At 44.6% G+C, this 20329-nt stretch overlaps 2 protein-coding genes across 2 annotated transcripts in view; one reads left to right on the top strand and one right to left on the bottom strand.

The window, feature by feature from the left end:
• brip1 (BRCA1 interacting helicase 1) overlaps positions 1–8904 on the top strand; it is a 108964-nt gene extending 100060 nt beyond the window's left edge. Inside the window, exon 26 of the mRNA XM_045213786.1 lies at positions 8685–8904. Within this exon, the coding sequence (XP_045069721.1) occupies positions 8685–8750 (66 nt within the window). The 3' untranslated portion in view covers positions 8751–8904. The remainder of the gene's footprint in view (positions 1–8684) is intronic.
• A 1482-nt stretch (positions 8905–10386) lies between these two features.
• Positions 10387–20329, bottom strand: part of LOC121566695 (T-box transcription factor TBX4-like) — a 36756-nt gene continuing 26813 nt past the window's right edge. Inside the window, exons 6-9 of the mRNA XM_041876640.1 lie at positions 18694–18846; positions 18418–18506; positions 12703–12911; positions 10387–12453 (exon numbers count right to left, since the gene is read on the bottom strand). Of these exons, the coding sequence (XP_041732574.1) occupies positions 11774–12453; positions 12703–12911; positions 18418–18506; positions 18694–18846 (1131 nt within the window). The 3' untranslated portion in view covers positions 10387–11773. The remainder of the gene's footprint in view (positions 12454–12702; positions 12912–18417; positions 18507–18693; positions 18847–20329) is intronic.

Below are 20329 nucleotides of genomic sequence, written 5' to 3' on the forward strand. Positions count from 1 at the left end.
CTACAGTGAAAGTAATCTGCTGAGAGGGGTAACAAGTACACTGTAAACACCAATGCAATGTAGAAACAGAAAATATTTATTAGGCCAAACATTACTGTTGTATACAGTAGCACACAACAAAACCATAAACATATGTAAACCAAAAGTATATTCTTTAGAATACAGTAAAGAACACAATTGTGTGTGTGGGGTCCCGGGGGGGCAGTCCAGGAATTGGTAGGGGGGTGGGCAGTCACCAGTGCTAAGCTACGCTTCATCTCTTCTCCAGGCTGGGTCTGGCCACAATACTTTGTCCACATCACAAGATACGTTTTCTCTTGCCAAACATCGAGGGAAGTATCTCCTAGCATGGCATATCCAACCTTGGACAGAGGCAACCTCTATGTCCCCACATGCGTCCTCCATTGCCTGGAGAAGCGGCATGTGGGCATAGGGTTGGCGATCATACACTTTCCAGCGCCAGGCTGAGAATAATTCCTCTATGGGATTTAGAAAAGGTGAATATGGGGGTAGGTACAAAACTACAAATTGTGGATGGGTGGCAAACCAGTTTTGGACCAGAACAGCCCGGTGAAAACTAACATTGTCCTATATAACCACAAATCTAGCAGGCTCCTAATCTGGATCAGGGACAAGCATTGTGTAAATTGCATCCAGAAAAGTGAGCATATGGCCGGTGTTGTACGGACCCAGTGTGGCATTGTGATGGAGGACCCTGTTTTGAGTGATGGCAGCACACATAGTTATATTACCCCCACGCTATCCAGGGACATTGGTAATTGCCCTCTGTCATATTACATTTCTTCTGCGGCGCCTGGTTTTGGTGAGGTTGAAGCCAACCTCATCCACATAAATAAATTCATGGCGAATTACATGGGCATCCATCTCCAATACTCTCTGTAACAGACAAAAGGATATACAGATGAGTAAATATGGTATGTCTGAAGTACTGGAAGTAGTGTTGTATACATACCTCTACAAAGTCATGTCGCAGATTCTTGACTCTGTCAGAGTTTCTCTCAAATGGCACCTTGTAAAGTTGTTTCATCGTCACTTGGTGCCGTTTGAGGATGCGTTGTATGGTCGACAGGCTTACAGCATTGATGTTGTTAAATATGGTGTCATTATTCAAGATATGCTCTCTTATCTCTCGAATCCTAATTGCATTGTTGGCCAAAATCATATTTATAATTGCAGTCTCTTGTACATCTGTAAACAAGCATCCTCGTCCTCCATGATGTCTTTGCCTTTCCACTCTGTACAGAATTCAAACACAGTATGTGTTCAGCATAGGAACTGTAAACAATGTACAAAAAAACCAATAACCAACCTCATTCATTCAATGCAGTGAAGTAAATGGATGGCTTAGAGTTACAAATGTTTATGCAATACTATGCAGTCATACGTATTTTACAGTACATTACTGTAATGCTAAAATAGTCATTAGATAGTTGCATACCTGTTCTCATTTCTGAAGGTTCGAATTATGGACGCCACTGTAAATCGACTCAAGTTGGGCTGGACTCTCAGTCCAGCCTCTCTCATGGCTCTCCTTCCTTCTCTTCTTTGCCCTCGTCCTCTTCTTCCTCTTCCTCTTCCTCCTACTCCTCCTCTTCCTCTTCCAACTCTTCGTCTTTGAATTTGTCCTCGTTGTTGTCCCCTGCCTCTCCCTCCTACTCCTCTTGCTCTCTGTCCATTGTTGGCATCCATTGTTCAAAACAGGTAATCTGACCTTTGACCTATTTACAGGCCTATACTACAGTAAAGCAGTGATTGGTTAGTGATCAGTTAAGCAATTAGTGTTTGCACATGTGAGGAGTGTGTGTGTGACCTGGTGAATAAGTGTAGCATTTTGATTGGTTGTGTTTGGAAAAGGAAAGCAAGTCAATTCCTGTTAGATTTTTGTGTTTTAGGTAGAGAATTGTGTGTAGTGTTTTGAAAAAAGTGTTTTATGCAATTGACAACTGAGTCAAAGGCTGAGAAATAGCTTATGGTTTTGGAGATTTGGTGTGTAGTTTTGCACTTTGAGTGAGAGGTTTCAAAAATCGTGTGACATGAAAAGATTTTGTGTGTAAGCAGTTGGAAAAAACTGTAAAGCAAAAGTTAATGGTATACATTGAATATATGGCACATAGTTTGCTTATCCCAGGGGAGAACGACTGCCTCCTCTCATTGAAGCCACGGAAGTTCAAGGCCGACCGCAGTACTGCATGCATTGTTAGCAGAGAACAGGATCCCCCATTGGGCATCTCCTGAGTGGCGCAGTGGTCTAAGGCACTGCATCGCAGTGCAAACTGTGCCACTAGAGATCCTGGTTCGAATCCAGGCTCTGTCGCAGCCGGCCGCGACCGGGAGACCCATGGGGCGGCGCACAATTGGCCCAGTGTCGTCCAGGGTATGGGAGGGAATGGCCGGCAGGGATGTAGCTCAGTTGATAGAGCATGGCGTTTGCAACGCCAGGGTTGTGGGTTCGACTCCCACGGGGGGCCAGTATAAAAAAAATAAAAATAAATGTGTTCACTAACTGTAAGTCGCTCTGGATAAGAGCGTCTGCTAAATGATTAAAATGTAAATGTAATTATAGTGAATGGAAAAATTTAAATCTTCATGGTCAATCTTCGTGTAAATTAAAACAAATGTTTAGAATACAATCATGTTACCAATAATTGCTTCTAATACACCAGATGTATGTCCTAGAACCGATTATTAAAAAATCGCACACAGAAGAAGTTATAAGGATAATTTAGTTGCTAATGGCAGCCTGCAGTACCCCGGTCGGCCTTCAATTTGAGTTACTCAGAGGGGGCAGCACTGAGCTAGCCTGCAACATCACTTCCTGGAGTAGCTCAAACTGCTACTTCTCCATGAGCAGAACCGGATTAGGAAATCATGTTTCCATTGGTTCTACAGACAGATTAGTCTTCTCTTTTCAGCAGTAGGCATTTGCTTTCCAAACTGTACGTTTTTCCTGCGATTGTATTTTGAAATCTGCAAAAGGCAAACTGTGGGCTGCAACCAACCATAGAAATATAATCCATAGATGGCAGTTCCCATTAAAGCTAGGACTGGCATCCATTGCTAGAGTACCCATGAGTTTAACAATCAAATTGCCAGGGTAAGAGGTTTCAAAACCCTATGTCTATGGACACAATGCAACAAGCTGTAGCCTATATTTGGCATGCTGCCCAAACTGTGGCCTTCCCAACTGTAGGCATATCGGTAACTGCCAAAATAAATGAAACACTTGAGTAAACAAAGGGATACAAAGTATATGTTATGGTGTGGGGTGCATTTTCCTGGCATGGTTTAGGTCTACTTGTAGAATGTATGCCAAGGCACATTGAAGCTGTTCTGGCAGCTCGTGGTGGCGCAATGCCCTTTTAAGACACTTTATATTTCCTTAATTTGGGCAGATTTTTTTATAAACTATTGATCTTCTGTGGCTAAATTATGCTCTCTGGTGTATTTTGAACATTGAGAGCGGGCTCCTGTGGTTGGATAAAAAATTATAATAATAAATGTATTATAATACATTTGGGCACGCTATGGGCTTGTGTCCCTGACTCACACAATTGACAAGTCTCATTTATTTATTATGCAGTTTATTTAAAAAAAAATATGAATCAGTTACCCAATCAAGGCAGCCCCCCCCAGTTACCCAGGTGGGCCCCCTACCTCCTCTCCTCCCCCCATCTAATGTTTTACTAATGGTTTTCTTTAAGACTGTGGTCTCAGCTCTCTTCAGGTCATTGACCAGGTCCTGCCGTGTAGTTCTGGGCTGATCTCTCACCTTCCTCATGATTATTGATGCCCCACGAGGTGAGATCTTGCATGGAGCCCCAGACCGAAGGTGATTGACCGTCATCTTGAACTTCTTCCATTTTCTAATAATTGCGCCAACAGTTGTTGCCTTCTCACCAAGCTGCTTGCCTATTGTCCTGTAGCCCATCCCAGCCTTGTGCAGGTCTACAATTTGATCCCTGATGTCCTTACACAGCTCTCTGGTCTTGGCGATTGTGGAGAGGTTGGAGTCTGTTTGATTGAGTGTGTGGACAGGTGTCTTTTATACAGGTAACGAGTTCAAACAGGTGCAGTTAATACAGGTAATGAGTGGAGAACAGGAGGGCTTCTTAAAGAAAAAACGAACAGGTCTGTGAGAGCCGGAATTCTTACTGGTTGGTAGGTGATCAAATACTTATGTCATGCAATAAAATGCAAATTAATTACTTAAAAATCATACAATGTGATTTTCTGGATTTTTGTTTTAGATTCCGTCTCTCACAGTTGAAGTGTACCTATGATAAAAATTACAGACCTCTACATGCTTTGTAACTAGGAAAACCTGCAAAATCGGCAGTGTATCAAATACTTGTTCTCCCCACTGTATGTGACAGTCCTAAGGCCCTCAAGTTGAGCCTACTTGTGTATGTTTTTTTATGGGAATTATTATTGTTTTGTGTGGTGATTGGGGAAAAATCGATACAGTTACATATCACAATATTATTTTGGGACGATATTATATTGATATTTGACTCCAAGTATTGCTTTGTAAAACATTTTACAATGTTTTATATTTTTTGCAACTGTAGGTAGCGTTAGCTAGCGCTAGTCGGCTGTACCTGACCCAAAAGCTTGTTCTCCATCTTCTTTTTAAATAGTGAGCCAACAGGTTTTCAGCACTTTTATTTCCCTGACTCTCCAAAACCTCGTTCTCATGCTCTGTCTTGTCTCTCTGCAGCAGACATACAGTGAGGGAAAAAAGTATTTGATCCCCTGCTGATTTTGTACGTTTGCCCACTGACAAAGAAATTATCAGTCTATAATTTGAATGGTAGGTTTATTTGAACAGTGAGAGACAGAATAACAACAAAAAAATCCAGAAAAACGCATTTAAAAAATGTTATAAATTGATTTGCATTTTAATGAGGGAAATAAGTATTTGAACCCCTCTCAATCAGAAAGATTTCTGGCTCCCAGGTGTCTTTTATACAGGTAACGAGCTGAGATTAGAGCACACTCTTAAAGGGAGTGCTCCTAATCTCAGTTTGTTACCTGTATAAAAGACACCTGTCCACAGAAGCAATCAATCAATCAGATTCCAAACTCTCCACCATGGCCAAGACCAAAGAGCTCTCCAAGGATGTCAGGGACAAGATTGTAGACCTACACAAGGCTGGAATGGGCTACAAGACCGTCGCCAAGCAGCTTGGTGAGAAGGTGACAACAGTTGGTGCGATTATTCGCAAATGGAAGAAACACAAAAGAACTGTCAATCTCCCTCGGCCTGGGGCTCCATGCAAGATCTCACCTCGTGGAGTTGCAATGATCATGAGAACGGTGAGGAATCATCCCAGAACTACACGGGAGGATCTTGTCAATGATCTCATGGCAGCTGGGACCATAGTCACCAAGAAAACAATTGGTAACACACTACACCGTGAAGGACTGAAATCCTGCAGCGCCCGCAAGGTCCCCCTGCTCAAGAAAGCACATATACAGGGCCGTCTGAAGTTTGCCAATGAACATCTGAATGATTCAGAGGAGAACTGGGTGAAAGTGTTGTGGTCAGATGAGACCAAAATGGAGCTCTTTGGCATCAACTCAACTCGCTGTGTTTGGAGGAGGAGGAATGCTGCCTATGACCCCAAGAACATTATGCTTTGGGGTGTGGAAACATTATGCTTTGGGGGTGTTTTTCTGCTAAGGGGACAGGACAACTTCATCGCATCAAAGGGACGATGGACGGGGCTATGTACCGTCAAATCTTGGGTGAGAACCTTCTTCCCTCAGCCAGGGCATTGAAAATGGGTCGTGGATGGGTATTCCAGCATGACAATGACCCAAAACACACGGCTAAGGCAACAAAGGAGTGGCCCAAGAAAAAGCACATTAAGGTCCTGGTGTGGCCTAGCCAGTCTCCAGACCTTAATCCCATAGAAAATCTGTAGAGGGAGCTGAAGGTTTGAGTTGCCAAACGTCAGCCTCGAAACCTTAATGACTTGGAGAAGATCTGCAAAGAGGAGTGGAACAAAATCCCTCCTGAGATGTGTGCAAACCTGGTGGCCAACTACAAGAAACGTCTGACCTCTGTGATTGCCAACAAGGGTTTTGCCACCAAGTACTAAGTCATGTTTTGCAGAGGGGTCAAATACTATAGTATAGTAATAATTTCGTATTGTGAGGTCCCTGGCAATTCCCACCCCTAGTTTTGTGTGTGTGTGGTATGTGTGTGGTATGTGTGAGTGTGTGGTATGTGTGTGTGTGTGCGCACGTGTGTGAGTGAGAGAGAACTATATACTCGGACACTGTCATTGGACATGTTTGGTGTGTTCACTGTGCCCAATGCTCAGGCTCAGGGACACTGTTGTTTTCGTGGCTGGAGCAGAGGGAGAGGGGAGGACGGAGGAGAGGGTCGGGAGACAATAAGAGAGGTGCTAATTGGCTAAGGAGAATCAGCCTTGGCAGCAATTGGAGGAGGGAGGAGGAGAATAGTGGTGGACACGCAAACCTCTGAAAATGAATGTCTCACCCACACAGTGTATACTCGTGCACCATCACACACATATTCCAACACACACACAATAAATTCACTTCGATAAACACTCACTGGCTTTAATCAGAGCTATGCAGAGAAAGATGAGGTAATTTTCAGACCATGCATCTGCATCATCAAAGCAGTTCAGAGCCTCCCTCCACCACAACAGCCCATAATGAGATTCTGTTCTGTTCTGTTTGCTCCCTCCAATAACATGTGCATATTTCGCTGAGGTAACTAAGGATTTGGATGGCAACCCGCTTCTACCACGTTATAAGTGCTATGCTCCGATTGGTTTCAGGGCCAATTAGACTGAGCCGTAATGCTAGAGCAGAGGGTTTCGATCTTAAGAGTTCTTAAAAGTTCTAGAGCTTGTTTGTTCTGTGTTCCACTGCCATCACCATCATTCTACTCACGTTGCACAGCGACGACGCCGCGATCTCAACGAGGCTCGTAGAACTCTAACTTCATCTGGATAAAACACTTAATCCACCCCCCCATTTCCTCCCTAACGGCCTAATCCAGGGAGCTCTCACCAGATGTAGACCCTACCTTTGATCAAGGGACACCGCCACAGTTAAGTGTCCCACTACCAGAGTTGAACCTGCCGCAGCCCCCCCATAAGCAGACACACACACACATACATACACTCCCAAGACACTTACACACACCCTTCAGAAGGAAGAATTCCCAGGGTTCTCTCTGCTCCCTCTGCTGCACTTCCTGTGGCCGCTGGTGGGGAAACATCTCCCAGAAACCTTTGCATACCATGCAGCAGCCTGGCATGGCGTATTAGGTTAACCTCAAGATGGGTAGCTAGATGAGCTAGAGGAGGATGTTGGATGAAGCCCCAACACAGCCCCTCTACTGGCCTCCTACATCTTCTACCCACCACCCACCTATTACCCTCATAACCTACCTGATGGTCAGGGCAGGGGTATCTCTGTCTCACCCGAACACCAGCTCCAGCGGCAGGGGCTTGAGGGAAACACGCCAAACCATGCTGCACACACACTCCTCCCACCCTTCTCTCCTCCCTCCCTCCCCTCCTCTCCCACAGCGGATCTCTCCGCATGTGGATCAAATCAGAATCATCCACTAATTGACTATTTACAGGGCTCCAGAAAGGCTGTAATGGACTTGATAATAAATCCCCCCTCCACTATTTAAAGCGTGTTTTCAGAGTGCCTGGGCTGGGCTGAAGGAGAGAAGGAGTCAGAGAGAGCCCAGGTTTTTTACAAGGCAGCCCAGTTAAGCCCATCGGAGTGGGTCAGAGTCGTCAGAGTGGGTACCGCCCAGCCCAGGGCTGCGTTCCAAATAGCACCCTATTCCCTATGAAGTGCCCTACTTTTGACCAGGGCCCATAGGGCTCTGGTCAAAATTAGGGCACTATATAGGGAATTTGTGCCATTTGGGACGCACACCCAGGCGGCTCTTAGATGGGATTAAGGGACGACAGCGGTAAGGGAAAGAAAGGGCAGCGTGGAACGGAGAGAGGCACCGGCACAGCCAGATCTCAGCACCAATGAGTTCCAGATGGAACCCTAGGCCCCCAGTCAGGTTCTCACAGATAGGTTGCATCCCAAATGGCTTTTGACTTTTGAAAGGTAGTGCACTATAAAGGGAATAGGGTTCCATGTGGGACGCAGGCATAGATACACTGCCATACCTCCGCAGCTCTAGAGAGGGGATACTACTCTGCAAGGGGCTTAAACTTGGCTTCTTTATAACAGAGACTGCTTTTTATGTGGAAAGTTATCATAAATTTACGTCTGCTGCTATGTCTGTCTTTTTATGCTCTATTCAAGCTAGCTACAGCCGAAAAAAGGTAATCATAAATTGAAGGATGAGAATTAACTTTAGTTTTTTTCCCAGTAGGTTCTTAAGAGTGTCTTTTGGGTGTCTCCTGTTTTACAGGCAGGTTGTTCAAACCACATGAAGCTTTTATTTCTCTGTCCTCACCTCTCACACAGCACTGCTTCTGTTAGCCATCGTTGGCCTCTCAGCCATTGTAGGATAATCAAATCAATAGAGATTATTTTGTAGTCAAATGACTCTTGACTGAGTCTGAATTACTTCCTTTTCAGATTATAAAATGGTCCAATATTCCCTCTTTTTCTCTGTTGTTGTGTTTCCTTTCTGCTCTTAGATCTGGTTGGCCCCAGCTGCAGTCCGATTCTGCTCTCTCCTCCAGATCTACAGCCCTGCCCAGTAGAACCACCTGGATTCAGTTGGACATCCTCCATAGAAACATGGAGGCCAGTCTAACTCTTCAGCCTCACAACCACCATATCCACCACATATACACAGCCATTCTAACCATACTTCCTCCCGGTGTGCACATGTGAGAATAACACATTTGTGTATATTACAATACACATGGTTTATTACTAATGATATCCTGTATCTCATTATTGTCATACTTGTGAATTGTATGATGCTCTATGTCATAAATATGTATCTTAATGAGTTAGACCAGATATTTTATTTTGTATATAAGTGTAAATATTTATTATGGTCAAATGATGATTTGTACCCACAATATTTAGGTTCTCTTGTGTAGACACACTGTAAGGCACCACATCCAATCATTTCTACATTCATTTCAGAGAGGAAATTATCTATATTTCTTGTATCTGTGGTGTATGTATTGTGAGGTATTTGTCACACCAGTAAAGGTGTATACATAACCTAAGTTGCCCATACAGTATATGGGAAAATACATGCATTGCCACTGTCATTTTAAGTACAAATGTAATTAATGTTCAAGATACTAACAGGATCTCTGTTGAAAATATCAGCACCCCTCTTATCAGGCAAAGAAAGATCTAGTTGCCATTATCAGTCATGTCGAATCGCCATTATCAGTGCACCAAGTTCTCACCCACCGTTTGACATGGTAGACATTTCATCCTGTCTGAAGACCCTAGAACTCTGGCTATTGATTTGTTGGAGTGGGAAGAGAATGAGGGAGAGAGAGGATGAGGGCGAGAGAGAGAGAGAGAGAGAGAGAGAGAGAGAAGAACGAGAAAGAGAAAGGAGAGAGAGAGAGAGAGAATATTAGCTGTGAGAAAGGAGGTGCTGACAAGAGCCAGGCCAGAACCATCACCATAACTCAGGACCCTAATGATTGCTGTGTGTTAGAGAAAGCAGAGGGCTACAGGACTGGTATGTATGTATGCCCTGAGAGATCTGACCTCCTTTACCTCTACCATTCATCTACATACTGTACTGTACAGCCACGCTGCCCTGACACACACACATACACACACACTGACATATGACATACACACAAATTATTTCATTTGATAGATAACTAACCCAGTCAATGTTCATGGTATGATGCCATTTAGGTGGGTGTAGTTGTTGTTTATGTTTAATAATGTCTTTGATAGCTTGATTGGTTTTTAATAATAATTTGGTGGGTGCTTATATTTGTCCTATTTCACACATGTACAAGTGTGTATTAATACGCATATGTGAATTGGAAATGTGTTTTTTGCATATCCAACCTCTCCCTGAGACACCCTCTGAGAGTGGGTTCATGGCCAGGGTCTGCCGTTATAATTAGCGACCCTGGAGCCTTGCTCAAGGGAAATAGAAATAGAATGTCTATTTCTGTGGGCCCAACGCTCTAACCTGCTAGGCTACCTGCCGCCCGTAATGATTGATGTGAGCTTATGTGTCTTAGATCACCAATGACAGGTAGGTGCTAGTGGAGGATAGACAGAAATTAATTTCAGACTGAATCCATTCCCATTATTATTACCAGTATAAAACATCCGCAAAGCTACTCTGTTGAGCTTTTCATCTTTTTGGAGTAAACATAACGCTAAGCAACAATGGGAGGCATACAAATATTTATTTCATCAGATGTGCAAAATAAAATATTCAAAGAAGTTATATTGAATAACAAAAAAAATGAAGGGATAACGTGGGTCTGCTAGGTAATAGACCCACCATATTGTTCTATTATTACCCATTCCTACTTGTCAAGGTCAGACAGGCCTTGCCGAATGTTACACAGTCGTCCCTGCTTCAGTTCAGCTCAGCTTGACTTCACAATGTGGCTCCTCGCCCGCCCCGCTCGGGCTGTTTTACATTTGCAGTCTTGTAAGGATTTTCCCAACTCAGTCATTTGGGGCTATGATTTGTGCGGAGCTCTGTGTTCTGCACTAGTGTTGGCTTAACAACGATTCCTTAAGCTCCCATCTGGTTGGCCAGGGACCTTCTCTGAAGTCCCACTTCAACAGGCGGGAACGCTGCTTCGGAACGGACCGCGGGTTTGTAGCCAAAGTGCTAAGCGTTTACTGCCCTATTGTGGTTCAAAGACTTGGGCTAATGCTAACTAAGGTCTGTTAGCCTAGCGGATGTTTGGCTTCATGCTAAGTGGTGTCATGCTAGCTTACAACATGGCTGGCAGAGGCTTATGGCTGAAGGTGAGATCTAGACCTACAAACACTTGAGCTCTGCTCAAATGGACTGCATGGGTGGGCTTGTTGTGTAGTTTACCTGCAGCCCATGTTTAAAGTTCAACAGATTTCTAACGAGCAAAGTTTCTCAACACAAGCGAAGATGGCAAATTAAATTAAGGCTTTACTCAAGGTCTCAACAAAACTTTGCAAAACTGCACACACACATCCATGTTCCACTCCCTCGTTTGCTGATAATAATATGATCAAGTTTTGCATTTAAATGTTTTTCTTAGAAAAGTTAATCAATTCATTACTGGTACATACGTGTCCATCTTAATCCTAAACACACTACTTCAAACACATCAAAGGCATAATGGATATTCTTCACTTTGCTGAACACATCTCCTTTTGACACTGTTTGACATTGATCGTTTTGGATGATTTTCTTAAGCCATTATATGGCATGCTTTTGCAGAATTCTATAGAGGGGTTCTTCCTCTGGAATACTCATCATCATCATCACAGTCACGATGCTCCTCCAGTCAGGATAACATGGGTCTGAAGGTGCAGAGCCTTTGGGCAGATGTAGGTTTCTATTGGAGTTTGGCCACTCTGATCTGCTTCCCCTCATGCTAAACTACTATAGCTTCCAATGTGCAACTTGGCAAGGTTTTCATGGCTGTATTTCAACATAATCTCACTTCAGATGCCTCACAGGCAGTTCAACGTTGGCTGGCTGGCTAGGGGGAATCTGGTTGATTCTGGACCGACCGTGTGGGTGGACATCGCCGCTGCCTCAGGAGCCACACAGCACCCCCTAGCCCTAGCTATCATTCCAGTGGGCCCCTACACTGCTCTGCCCCATCTGGTACTGGTAGAACGGGTCCCGGATGGATGGGGGGGCGCTCTGTGTTGGGAAGGCCGAGAACTCCCTGTGAGGCAGGAGAGGAGACCCAGGCCCAGGCTTCCTGTGGTACAGAGGAGGATGGACCACCGGCCTGCTATCCCCGGAACCAGGAACTGGTGGAGAGGAAGACGAGGCGGAGGATGACGAGGGGATGGCGGCCAGGCCTCGCTGTGCTGTGGCTGGACTGTAGACTCCTATGTCGGGCTGGGGGCGTGAGGGTCCGGAGGGGGTGTGGTGGGGCACCACGGAGGTGGCGGTGGCAGTACTGGTGAAGTGAGCAGTGAAGGGCTGGTAGGGGACGGCCTCCACTGTCTGCACACTATACCGGGGGTAAGGCTGCACCGACGCCCACATGTTGCAGTTCAGAGAGGGGGGAACCAGGTCGTCAGCACCCACAGCCCCGTGGCCGTTCTCTCCTTCCATCCCTCCGTACATACAGGCCTCCCTGGAGCTTATGGCCTCACCGCAGTAGGGGTGGGACAGCAGTGGAGGCTCGTAGGAGGGAGGAGAGCGGAAGTAGTGTTCCTCCGAGACTGATGGAGGCGCCGTGTCCAGATACGTCCGTTTACAACCCAGTTCCAGGTGCCTGGTGTTATCTGTAAAGAAATGAAGATTGAATCATCATAACTGAACGAAAAAACTCAATGTATCACCCTGCTGTCCTATGATGCTTCTTCATACTGTTCGGAACTGTGTACCAACCCATTTATATTGTGTGATATTGATGTGTAGCACCAAAAGATGTGTTGCAAGACAACAACGTTTTCTGAAAGACTAATGAGGACTTCCCATTTTCTGTGATTGACAGGTATGGAGATGTTCAGGTAGGTCTGTAGCTAACCCACCTCTGTGTTTGAAGCAGTGGTAGAGCAGGCTGGGCTCTCGGCTGGGAGGGAAGGGATTGGAGATGTGTTCCTGGTGGTCTGAGTTCCCCAGAGGCACCCCACCCTCATACTGGTAGTGGGACAGGACCTGGGGGTGCCCCGTCAGGTGACCGTGTGAGGAGAGGAGCCTCTGGCGAACCATGTTCTTAGAAATCACTGGGTAGTCTTTTCTACGGACAGGAAGATGGAGAAACAAGAACAGAAGGATTAGCGTTACAGTGTTGGGGAAGCTACTCTGAAAATATTGTTTAACAAGCTACCAATTACTTCACACTGGAAGAAGTTAAGCTACACCAAAGCTACCCTTAAGAAAAACATAGCTTACTTAACTAAAGTTACTTAGAAAAAGTTGTTCACTACATCCAAACTACTTAGTGAAAAATTATATCTAAATCTGAAATGTCATAGACTACAAATTGCAAGAACAATTCACTCTGGAGTCAGATGTTGACAGAATGTGTAATTTAAAGACAAAAAGTGTAAATTATGCACAGAAAAAGAGTTTCAAGTGAGAATTAGGCAGGCCTGATACATTTTTTACTTTTTTAAAGGTACATTATTTGTTCTTTTTTTCTTTTTTTTTCTGGGGGATGGATCAGCTTAATATTGCAGATAGATTGTATCTTCTATCAATGTAATTGTCTGCATCACTTCCAATCCCCCATGTTTTTTTTATATATATACTCCCCTTTATTACTTTTCAACCCCGCCATCCTTTCCCTACTTGGAGTAAATTAGTGAACAACAATGCCCAGGCCTCTACTTCCGGCCTATACTTACTATCTACACCTTATGGACACAGTTAATTTTACAATAATTCTATTATATATATACAGTGGGGAGAACAAGTATTTGATACACTGCCGATTTTGCAGGTTTTCCTACTTACAAAGCATGTAGAGGTCTGTAATTTTTTATCATACAGTGAGGGAAAAAAGTATTTGATCCCCTGCTGATTTTGTACGTTTGCCCACTGACAAAGACATGATCAGTCTATAATTTTAATGGTAGGTTTATTTGAACAGTGAGAGACAGAATAACAACAAAAAAATCCTGAAAAACACATGTCAAAAATTTTATACATTGATTTGCATTTTAATGAGGGAAATAAGTATTTGACCCCTCTGCAAAACCTGACTTAGTACTTGGTGGCAAAACCCTTGTTGGCAATCACAGAGGTCAGACGTTTCTTGTAGTTGGCCACCAGGTTTGCACACATCTCAGGAGGGATTTTGTTCCACTCCTCTTTGCAGATCTTCTCCAAGTCATTAAGGTTTCGAGGCTGACGTTTGGCAACTTGAACCTTCAGCTCCCTCCACACATTTTCTATGGGATTAAGGTCTGGAGACTGGCTAGGCCACTCCAGGACCTTAATGTGCTTCTTCTTGAGCCACTCCTTTGTTGCCTTGGCTGTGTGTTTTGGGTCATTGTCATGCTGGAATACCCATCCATGACCCATTTTCAATACCCTGGCTGAGGGAAGGAGGTTCTCACCCAAGAGTTGACGGTACATGGCCCCTTCCATCGTCCCTTTGATGCGGTGAAGTTGTCCTGTCCCCTTAGCAGAAAAACACCCCCAAAGCATAATGTTTCCACCTCCATGTTTGACGGTGGGGATGGTGTTCTTGGGGTCATAGGCAGCATTCCTCCTCCTCCAAACACGGCGAGTTGAGTTGATGCCAAAGAGCTCGATTTTGGTCTCATCTGACCACAACACTTTCACCCAGTTCTCCTCTGAATCATTCAGATGTTCATTGGCAAACTTCAGACGGCCCTGTATATGTGCTTTCTTGAGCAGGGGGACCTTGCGGGCGCTGCAGGATTTCAGTCCTTCACGGCGTAGTGTGTTACCAATTGTTTTCTTGGTGACTATGGTCCCAGCTGCCTTGAGATCATTGACAAGATCCTCCCGTGTAGTTCTGGGCTGATTCCTCACCATTCTCATGATCATTGCAACTCTTGCATGGAGCCCCAGGCCGAGGGAGATTGACAGTTATTTTGTGTTTCTTCCATTTGCCAATAATCGCACCAACTGTTGTCACCTTCTCACCAAGCTGCTTGGCGATGGTCTTGTAGCCCATTCCAGCCTTTTGTAGGTCTACAATCTTCTCCCTGAAATCCTTGGAGAGCTCTTTGGTCTTGGCCATGGTGGAGAGTTTGGAATCTGATTGATTGATTGCTTCTGTGGACATGTGTCTTTTATACAGGTAACAAGCTGAGATTAGGAGCACTCCCTTTAAGAGTGTGCTCCTAATCTCAGCTCGTTACCTGTATAAAAGACACCTGGGAGCCAGAAATCTTTCTGATTGAGAGGGGGTCAAATACTTATTTCCCTCATTAAAATGCAAATCAATTTATAACATTTTTGACATGCGTTTTTCTGGATTTTTTTGTTGTTATTTTGTCTCTCACTGTTCAAATAAACCTACCATTAAAATTATAGACTGATCATTTCTTTGTCAGTGGGCAAACGTACAAAATCAGCAGGGGATCAAATACTTTTTTCCCTCACTGTAGGTACACTTCAACTGTGAGAGACGGAATCTAAAACAAAAATCCAGAAAATCACATTGTATGATTTTTAAGTAATTAATTTGCATTTTATTGCATGACATAACTATTTGATACATCAGAAAAGCAGAACTTAATATTTGGTACAGAAACCTTTGTTTGCAATTACAGAGATCATACGTTTCCTGTAGGTCTTGACCAGGTTTGCACACACTGCAGCAGGGATTTTGGCCCACTCCTCCATACAGACCTTCTCCAGATCATTCAGGTTTGGGGCTGTCGCTGGGCAATACGGACTTTCAGCTCCCTCCAAAGATTTTCTATTGGGTTCAGGTCTGGAGACTGGCTAGGCCACTCCAGGACCTTGAGATGCTTCTACGGAGCCACTCCTTAGTTGCCCTGGCTGTGTGTTTCGGGTCGTTGTCATGCTGGAAGACCCAGCCACGACCCATCTTCAATGCTCTTACTGAGGGAAGGAGGTTGTTGGCCAAGATCTCGCGATACATGGCCCCATCCATCCTCCCCTCAATACGGTGCAGTCGTCCTGTCCCCTTTGCAGAAAAGCATCCCCAAAGAATGATGTTTCCACCTCCATGCTTCACGGTTGGGATGGTGTTCTTGGGGTTGTACTCATCCTTCTTCTTCCTCCAAACACGGCGAGTGGAGTTTAGACCAAAAAGCTCTATTTTTGTCTCATCAGACCACATGACCTTCTCCCATTCCTCCTCTGGATCATCCAGATGGTCATTGGCAAACTTCAGACGGGCCTGGACATGCGCTGGCTTGAGCAGGGGGACCTTGCGTGCGCAGCAGGATTTTAATCCATGACGGCGTAGTGTGTTACTAATGGTTTTCTTTGAGACTGTGGTCCCAGCTCTCTTCAGGTCATTGACCATGTCCTGCCGTGTAGTTCTGGGCTGATCCCTCACCTTCCTCATGATCATTGATGCCCCACGAGGTGAGATCTTGCATGGAGCCCCAGACCGAGGTTGATTGACCGTCATCTTGAACTTCTTCCATTTTCTAATAATTGCGCCAACAGTTGTTGCCTTCTCACCAAGCTGCTTGCCTATTGTCCTGTAGCCCATCCCAGCCTTGTGCAGGTCTACAATTTGATCCCTGATGTCCTTACACAGCTCTCTGGTCTTTGCCATTGTGGAGAGGTTGGCGTCTGTTTGATTGAGTGTGTGGACAGGTGTCTTTTATACAGGTAACGAGTTCAAACAGGTGCAGTTAATACAGGTAATGAGTGGAGAACAGGAGGGCTTCTTAAAGAAAAACTAACAGGTCTGTGAGAGCCAGAATTCTTACTGGTTGGTAGGTGATCAAATACTTATGTCATGCAATAAAATGCAAATTAATTACTTAAAAATCATACAATGTGATTTTCTGATTTTTGTTTTAGATTCCGTCTCTCACAGTTGAAGTGTACCTATGATAAAAATTACAGACCTCTAAATGCTTTGTAAGTAGGAAAACCTGCAAAATCGGCAGTGTATCAAATACTTGTTCTCCCCACTGTATATATAACTATTTTTGAAAAATTATGCATATCCTATTTATACACACGCACATACTCACATACTCCAACACACTCAACCCCCCTCCTCCACAATCCACCATAAAATCAGATACTCAACGGTTGTTATATCCCAGAGCCCAACTCGAGAAATAACCTGATTTACGAGTGCACATACAGTTAAAGCTGATTGAGAAAGCATGCAGATTGAGCAGAAATTGATAAGAATGTGAGATTTGATTAATCTACTTAATCTATGTCAAGTCCTAGTTGATGGAGATCAGATCCACCCTCTTCACCTGAGACACAAACACTCTGATCCCCTGTTGTAACCATTTTCCCAAGCATCTCTGTGCGGTCAGACCTTTAATTATTTTGTGCCACCTGGGCCACAATGATAAACCCCCTCTCTGATTGTCCGAGTGTGACCCCCTCCCCATGGGTTACTGCAGCCAGTGTTGCCAGCACTGCCAATACCTGGGTGGGCGTACCCCACCGGAGTCCCCACCGGCTAGGTAAAAGGTCGTCAAGGTTCTCATTAGCAGCTTTGAGAATTTCCTTGTATATTATGCTCTCCCATCAGGGGGCTCTGGCTTTGTAGGACCAACCCTGCCAGGCAGGCTCAGAATCTTGAGGGGGCGGTGCTGCTCAAGTAGGTCTCTGACCGCATTTATTTATCTGTTTAGGCTGCATATTCATGGGTCGCTCAGGTGGGTGTCCAGGTTATAGGGTTAGGGATCTTTCCATCATGATAGGACAATAAAAAATTAGATTAGATGTATACTATATTTAAAAATGTATATCCCTCATCTACACAAAATTGAAAGCTCTCTCTCACTACCCCTGCTCGGCTCTGGGATATGCAACCATTTCCCCTCTCACTCACTTAACGCTGCACCTTTTCAAACACAAAAATGCACACCACATGGTTGACTGCGGAAGAAATGGGCCGAGTGTGCAAACGCACCCGCATCCACATCTGCCGCAAGGGGGAAAGGACGCCAGAGAGAACACAGGACCAACCACAACAACCATCCGCCAAAACAACAACCTCCCGCCAAAAAAGCCATGTTCTAATTATTTGTATTTAAAGATGTATTATTCTGCTTGTTATGTCGTTTTATCCTTTTATAAAATACTATGCTTACTATAAATGTTATTTAATATTACAATCCCTATCATTGCTAGTATCGGGTGCATAAAGGTACATTCTTGCCTACACCCATATTTTATTTTATTTTTGCAAAAAAAATAGTAGTGTGTAGTTACAGTAGTTAGCTACACCCTTACATGGCAACTACTGAAAACACTACCAAGATTTGAATTTAGTTAAACTACCACCAAGCTACTGCAAAATGTAATTAAATTACTAGTTTAACTAAATGTAGTTCACTACTCCCCAACACTTGCGTTACAGATTCTACTTTGCAGAGAGAGAGCAATGTATTAAAGGAAGCAAGCACAGTTAATTCATTCACAGATGGGGAAAGAAATCTGCTAAAGGAAGAAATGGAACAAGTTCCAAAAAGATAAAATGGTTCCAATGAATGATGTACTGTGCCAAAAGTAGAATTGTTTCCATGATAAAGTAAGTATTCCATATACTTTTATTGAGTGGCACATTCCCATAAACATACAGAACATACCCCTGGAGTCTGGAGACACGCAGGTCCCCTTCGTCGCTGCCACGGAAACCCTTGGCAAACGGGTTGTTCTCGATCTTCAGCTGAGTTATCTAGGAAGACAGCAACATATCTTGTCACTGCACTCGAGACTCATCATGAAATGTGCAGCTAGGTTCAGTCAAAACTTGACTATGAAAACTTGACGATCTATAACTGTCCATTTTGGATTTTGAAGACATGCTCTCTTATTACTGACATTAGAAACATCAGACTATGTGTGCAGAAGACATACTGTACCTTATGGTTCTGGTATGAGGTGACGGAGATGAAGGCTGTCTCGTGAAACACGTGAGTGCAGTAGGCAGTGTTCTTAGACCCAAAGGCATTGTTCTCGTCGGCCTTGACGATGTGGAGCCGAGGCTGGTACTTGTGCATGGAGTTCAGGATTATCTATCAGGGGGAAAGAAGGAAAGGTAGAAGAAAATAAAAACAAGTACAAGGTCAGACGAACAACGAACGAAAATCCCCCTAGCCAGGATTTGTTTTAGTCACTCCCGAGTCGATCACAGCACACAGTCCTCTTAGGGGCACCAGTGAATGACCAGCCACCACCACAGTCTTAAGCCTTTTTAAGATGTTTTTTTTTTTTAGAGGCTAGTTTTTCCCCCTTTAAATTAATGGTTGTCCCTGGCCTAGATGCTAAATGCCAAGTGATGTATTGACTTGAATTGACTCATAGTGTGAATGGGGTGCTTAAGATGCTCAGGTTTTCCATGGCTAGCCTTTTTTGGAGGTAAGCCTATTTTAATGCTACTGGAGTCAGCATTAGTGTGCATACAATGCCCAACTTTGTCCATACAATGTGGACATTTGTAAATGTACTGTAGTTCAACGTGTTGATACTGAAAAGTGGGCACCCCTTTGTCACACTTGAGTTGCAACTGTATAGTGCATCAATCAGCACATGTGGAGCGTGCTCAATGTTTAGGTTGGGGGGGAGGGGGGTGGGGCTAGGTCAGCACATCGGCACCAGTCTGCTCAGAGTAGCCCAGTAGCCTTGCCACATGCTCACTGGAGCGTCAGCAGGGTTGGAGCAGGGTCATCTCCAGCGCAGCTCTGTCAGGGCCGATGAGCGTCAAGCTCTCCCACCTCTCCTACCTTCTAGACTCATAGCCCAGTGGTACCAGAGCCTTGTCTTAAGAGGCCAGCCCCTCCAGGAGGCTACCACAGAAAGGGGTTAAGACTAATTGGGGAGGACAGGCTCATAGTAATGGCTGGAACGGAATACATTTAATGGTATCGAAAACATCAAATGCATGGTTTCCATGTGTTTTATACCATTCCATTCACTCCATTCCAGCCATTATTATGAGCCATCCTCCCCTCAGCAGCCTCCTGTGCTATCAGGCCACAGCCGGCCGGGGTCATAGTTGCACCCTGAACAGCCCAATGCTCACATGCCCCTGCCCCCTTTTGCTGAGGCAAGTTTCAGATAGAGATAATCAATTGGTTCATTGGCTGGCTACAGACTCTGTAGTGACAGGGAATGGATAGAGATAAGCTACTGGTTGGTTGACTGGAGACTCTCTGGTGACGACCTTTGTCTAGTCTGCTAGTCTGGCCAGTGTCTGTCTGGAGGCAGTGCAAGAAGGAGTCTGACTCTCTCTGTGCTGTCTGGTTGCATTGATCAGGACAAGCCTTCCTTGGATCAATCCAGAACCAAATTGTGCGTTCTCTCTTTCATCTTTTGGGTAAAAATGCCAACCCCAGACAGTCTACTAACTGGTTTATAAACCAAGACACTCAGTGACAGCTGGGAAGTGACAGCATTTCAGGAATGATTCCTTGGACCATCTCTTGGTCAACAGTAGCACGGGTCAGTGGGAGCCCAGATCCCAGATCAGTGCTAGTGTTTTTACTGCTGATGCTGAGC

This window comes from Coregonus clupeaformis, chromosome 5 (assembly GCF_020615455.1).
Source record: "Coregonus clupeaformis isolate EN_2021a chromosome 5, ASM2061545v1, whole genome shotgun sequence".
NCBI classification, from domain to species: domain Eukaryota; kingdom Metazoa; phylum Chordata; class Actinopteri; order Salmoniformes; family Salmonidae; genus Coregonus; species Coregonus clupeaformis.